The sequence below is a fragment of the Zea mays genome, chromosome 3 (assembly GCF_902167145.1).
Source record: "Zea mays cultivar B73 chromosome 3, Zm-B73-REFERENCE-NAM-5.0, whole genome shotgun sequence".
Lineage (NCBI taxonomy): Eukaryota > Viridiplantae > Streptophyta > Magnoliopsida > Poales > Poaceae > Zea > Zea mays.
The window spans coordinates 137,222,488-137,228,409 of record NC_050098.1 but is presented as its reverse complement, the minus strand read 5'-3'; the positions used below and the strand labels follow the sequence as shown (position 1 = coordinate 137,228,409).

General features: G+C 40.0%; 1 protein-coding gene across 1 annotated transcript; it reads left to right on the top strand.

Annotated features, from left to right (window-relative positions):
• Positions 1 to 3,206: 3,206 nt before the first annotated feature.
• LOC100282862 (40S ribosomal protein S9) lies at positions 3,207 to 5,409 on the top strand. The gene is made up of 3 exons (NM_001291601.2): positions 3,207 to 3,298; positions 4,105 to 4,486; positions 5,033 to 5,409. Exons 1-3 carry the CDS (start codon positions 3,271 to 3,273, stop codon positions 5,205 to 5,207), a joined length of 585 nt encoding a protein of 194 aa, NP_001278530.1. The 5' UTR covers positions 3,207 to 3,270; the 3' UTR covers positions 5,208 to 5,409.
• Positions 5,410 to 5,922: the final 513 nt, after the last annotated feature.

The window sequence follows — 5,922 nt, the reverse complement described above, 5'->3', positions numbered from 1 at the left end:
AGTCCCACATGGTGGTGACAGCAACGATGCAGGCGTTGAAGATACAAGCGCGCGGAGACCGACACCGCGGGCCCGCTTGTCAGCACCGCGACGAGTTCCGGGCTGGCAGGAGTTGGGTCGAATGGTGAGATGGGTCGGCTAGGAGGCAAGGAGAAGGCCCAAGTGTGCAGTGAGGTACTCTTTTTTCCTTTTTTCTATTTTATTTTCAGTTTTCTATTATTTCCTAAATTCAAATAGAGTTTTGAATTCCAGATTAAATCCTGAGTGTAAGTATCTATCTTTGATTTAGATGCACAGACAATACTTCGGCATGAGTGCAAGGTTCATTTTTAATCTATTATTAATTATCCTAGTTAAGGAAATGTTTTTAGATATGCAATTCATACATCCCAAACTAGATATTTTAAGAAAAGATTATTTCTAGTGTATAAAATACTTTAGAGAGTACTTATAAATATATATGTTTCGACAAAAGAATAACTAAATTCATATATGTATACTTTTATTAAATATTTTTTTCTCCAAAAAACCATGTTTGTTTTATAAGAAGTGTAAGAAAATCATTTTAAAGAAATTTTTAAGTCCATTTAAAAGAAACTTTTTAATTTCGGTATTTGGAGAAGTTTTCATAAATCCCAAAATTGGATTTTGAGGTGTTACAAGAACAAAACACCATCAACATTTTGCACTGGACGTTGGACATGGTAAAAGAGTATTTCTTTTCCTTTTTGCAATTTTATTATTTTGATTTTGAAGGACGCTTACGGCCACTATGAAGATGAAGTGGTCCAAAGGGTTCGAGATCTAGAAAGCGACGGATTACTACTATTGTGACGACTTGATCGATTCTATGTTCATGTTGATTTTAAGTGGAATTAAAAAACTTTTCAAAATAATTTTATAAGAAGTGTTAAAATTTTCTACGTGAGCCTTTAAAATAGAATTAAAATTTTCTTTAAAATAATTTTATAATTTTCTTACCCTTTAGACCAAAAATTTGATTTTGAGGTGTTAAAAGGGAAATATGAAGGATTTTTAAAGGAATCATATCCTACAGGAAAATTTTCTACGTGAGCCTTTGGATCACAAGATTCAATCCCATTAATTCCTTTGAAATTTCTATAGATTGCTTTCTTCCGTACAAGTTTTGGAGGAAAAATAACAAGCGGCCCAACCTCTTGTAAACTTTCCTATGATTCTTATCTATCTATTCAAGTTCATACATAGCATCCAAAGGCCATGCAAGAATTTTTTCTGCGTACTCAAATCATATAGGATTATGATTCATAACCAACTCTAATCATGTGCTTTTCTTGTTCCTGTGTTTTCATATTCTTGTGTTCCAAAGGAGGCTTTATCTTTGTAGAATTTTTATGTATTTTGTGCTCACAATGTCTTTGGGTCCTGTTTGATATGGCACCAACTCCATAGATTTTTGATTCACTCCACAACTCCAGATGGAGAGTTGGAGTTGCATGGGAGGCTAGCAATTAAAAAGAAGTTTTTACAGGTGATATGACATTCTTGCCAAGTTCAACGGGGTTAGTGGCGCGACCGCACGTGGCCAGTGATGCCGGCACACATGGCACAGTCGACGCAACGGGGCTAGGGGCACGACCATGCGTGGCCCCAGGCGGTGCAACTACGCACGACTGGTGCGTGGGAGAGCGCATGGCCGATGGTGGCTCAGGCTTGCAAGGGGACGGGTGATGGGGCCTGGGGGCGCACGATCAATGGTGGACCGAGAGCTCAAGGTCACGGACGACAGGGCAAAGAGCCTGTTTGGTTTAGCTTTTTTTCTAACCATCTTTTTCTGAGAATCTGGCTATGAAGAGAACCTAGTTGTGGGAAGAATCTAGGTATCATGGGGATTACGTGCGGATAAAGATGAAGTAGTCCAAAGGGTTCGAGATCTAGAAAGCGACGGATTACTACTATCGTGACGACTCGATCGATTCTGTGTTGTCATGTTGATTTTGAACCGTTTTTACCAAAACGATTCTTATAGAAACGGGCTGAAAAGCTAGGGCATTTGGCAGTCCGCAACAGCTTTTGATATCCAGAAGATGAAAAAAGCCCAAACAAATAGGGTCGAAGGCGGAAGCACGAGAGCGAGTAGAGGATGCTGAGAGAAAACACGATTCGATTGATAGGATACAAGGGAAAATATAAATGATTTTTTATTTGATAGCATTGATGAGTAAATACCACCGAATTGGTTTGAAGTTGAAAAACTCCATATCCAAATGAACTAGTTACATCAACTCTATCAAGTTAGTCTGCTCAAAAAAGGTGGAGTTTGGATGTTTGGCAGGTTCCACTAAATTATTGCCTAGAGATTGGTGTTGTAACCATGCTAAGCAAGTCCTTTGTGGGCACACAGGTTCGACAACATCGAGCTGCTCCCCTTTTTTCTCATCGGAGGTTTTTTATCTTTAGAACTGCTTATACCATCTCTAACAGTTCATTCAAAGTTTACTCATAAACACTATTTTGCAATGTTCTGCACTGTAGACTGCATTGTTCGCGGAGTGAAGTTTAAATATGATTATGGATGTAGGTAAGCTTATTGGAGATAGTCTTAGAGCATCTTCAACAAGGTGGCTCATCATAGTACCCTAAAAATTAAAACACTACATCATTTAAAGTGTTTAGGATACTAAAAACAAAATGCGCTCCAACAATTAAGCACTAAATCATGTATTTTTGGAAGTGAATTACATTATTTGGAAAGAAAATATTGAGAATAATGTAGAAAACAAATATAGTGCACTAGCGTGGGTGTAGTATATTTGAGTCACTTTATGAAGTGTCATATATTTTATAATAAAAATTTACAAAATAGAGTATTGTTGGAATTATTTTTTTATGAATTGTGCTTTATATCTGACACTCCTTATCTTATTCTCTATTTAAAACTTCGCTTTATAAGTAATATAGTCTACAATAAAAAAAACACTTAGCACCTATTTAGCGGTGATTGCCTCAGGAAATACTAGCAACACGGAACCACACCGAGCCTTGCATCGAGATTCACGTGCGACTAGGGTAGGGACCATTTGTGCTGTTAAATCAGGCTTGCGCTGTTGATTGGACCCGGCCCATAGTGCCCTGTAACTTGCTCGGCCCACTAGGGTTTTGGGGTGGCATATAAAAGCTGCCCTCGCGACCTAGCACCAGCCCAGCCACTCCACTCCTACCCCACACAGAAGCGGCGGCGGCGGAGCAAACGCAGGCGAAGGCGAGGGTGTGAGGGAAGGAGCACCAGCCATGGTGCACGTCAACTTCTACCGCAACTGTAAGCTCGCGCCGATGATCCCCTCCACCACTCCTCTGTTCGTTGCGCTTCGTTTCCTTTCATTTTCGTTGCGGAGGCGCCATGATCTGGTGCCGAATGGGATGCGCATAGTCCTAGTTCGTCGAGTTCTTGGCTAGTCGGCCTTACCTGACCATGGCAGGGCCTATTGAAGGCTCTCGTTGGGAGCACCAATGTTTTGTCTCGGTTTGTGTTCCCATCAGTGCCGTAGTTGCGAGGCGAGGTGAATGGTTCTTACGCCGCGACATGGAGATCGGTGGATTTAGCATGTCCACTGCTCTTGGTGGCAGTCGATCTGAGGTTTTGTAGGGCGTTGGTCGGAATCCGGCTCATGTGAAGTGATTATAAGTGGTGGCTAGCGTTGTTCTGGGATGAGCGAGCCTAATCCTCTCGTTTGCCCATGCGAAATAAACATGTTATGGATGAACATTTTGTTTGTGTAAACCCATCAGAAATTTATGTGACTATTATCTATAGGTTTTTGGCACTATGTTGTGTTTGTTTGACAAATAATTAAATTATACGGGTCATGTCACCTATTCTTTAGTATGGTCCATGCTGCAGTCGGTATTTCCATGTCAAAGTTATGCATTCTATGTTGCCTGCATTTTGTAGCTTGTTTGATCAAATGGTTACTTAATGCTCTTTTATCTTTTTATTGTGGTTAAAAAGGATATCTGGCCACTAGCTGTACATTTAGTTTCTAGTTTTTGCGCTTATGCTTTTTAACGTTTCTTAAATACCCCTAGTTATGTTTATGGTAAATTATGGTAAATGACTTCATGCAGATGGTAAGACGTTCAAGAAACCAAGGCGTCCTTATGAGAAGGAGCGTCTTGATGCTGAACTGAAGCTGGTTGGTGAGTATGGGCTGAGGTGCAAGCGTGAGCTTTGGAGGGTCCAGTATGCACTGAGCAGGATCCGTAATGCTGCAAGGCACTTGCTCACCCTTGACGAGAAGAACCCCCGTCGTATCTTTGAGGGTGAGGCACTTCTTCGCCGCATGAACCGCTATGGGCTGCTTGCTGAGGGTCAGAACAAGCTTGATTATGTTCTTGCCCTCACCGCTGAGAACTTCCTCGCAAGGCGGCTTCAAACACTTGTCTTCAAGGCTGGCATGGCCAAGTCCATTCACCATGCTCGTGTCTTGATCAAGCAGCGTCACATCAGGTACGCTTACATGGCTGCTTGTAGTACGCTTGCTCTTGGTATTGTTTATTTAAAAACCTCCATTTCAATGGAAGCGCCTGATATGAGCATGGAGTATTAATGATGCTGCCTATGTTGTAATAAATGAATTGTCAGTGATTACTTGCATGTCTTGTGAAACATTTCATGATTTCTTTGTTCTCTGTTTGACTCTGTAAATGCTTGTGCCTATGGATTAACTTCTCAAAATAGCACATAACTTTAGTTTATGTTTTTAAGTTCATTGCTTCGTTTGCCTGTCCCTAAATGTTTTCTTGGGTTTATAATGATTTTCTGTAGTCATTTCAGGCAGTGATTAGAATAACACTATTGAAGTATATATCTGTGTTTATCTTAAGCTGTTTCTGTAACATTAAAGAACTCATGATATACCATTTTTGGAATCTACTATCTTGTATAGATTAGACTAGCATGGTTAGTTGTCCCCTGAATCTATTATCTTGCTGAAATTATTTTTAAACTATGATGTTAAAGGAGATATCAATGTTTGTTTGTGGAACCTTGCAGGGTTGGCAGGCAAATTGTCAACGTCCCATCATTCATGGTGAGGGTGGAGTCTGAGAAGCACATTGACTTTTCACTGTCAAGCCCATTCGGTGGAGGCCCCGCAGGAAGGGTGAAGAGAAAGAATCAGAAGAAGGCAAGCGGTGGCGGGGATGCTGGTGATGAGGATGAGGAGTGAGGATGGACAAGTAGTGTTACACCAATATAATAATATTATCTAGTTTTCTTGAACTTGTTCGAATGATGAGTGCTTAGCTGTGTGATCTGACGCAGAGTCCCCTGTGCTGACTCTGTGTCATGGATGGTCCATTTTATCTTGTGGTATTATCAGCCTTTACATAACTGCTATGTTTGGATATGTTCAATTCTGTTGCAATTTTATGTGGTTGTTTTTTTGCGTTTTGTTGCTATTAAGCTGTTCTTTCAATCGGCTAATGATTTGCTTAAATGTTATTTATAATCTGCTTCAGCTTGTTGTACTGATTGGGTATATGATACGCTTAAAATTTTGTTGCTGTGACAGTATTGACAACTGGTCTGTGAACATTTGATATCGCGATGTGGCTAAGAATGTATTTTTGTTGATTGATTTTAGTTAACCTTTTTGGATGTTTTTTCATCAAGTTTCAAGCGTTTCAATTGATGGGCAAAGGAAATGTAGAAATGTTTATATGAGTACTACGTTTAAAATGAAAGTAAATAGAGGAAAACTAGAAACCTACTATGATGATAGGGATGATTGGGTCCGTTGGAAACATGCCACTTAAATTTTTGAAAATTTGGAAACTAGTGATTACATTGACTGTACAAGGGTTGTAATGCAGTTTCGTCAGTGTAAAAAAGGTTGCTAAGCGTGTATTTTCAGAAGTTATTAGTGGGTTTACCATGTTCGT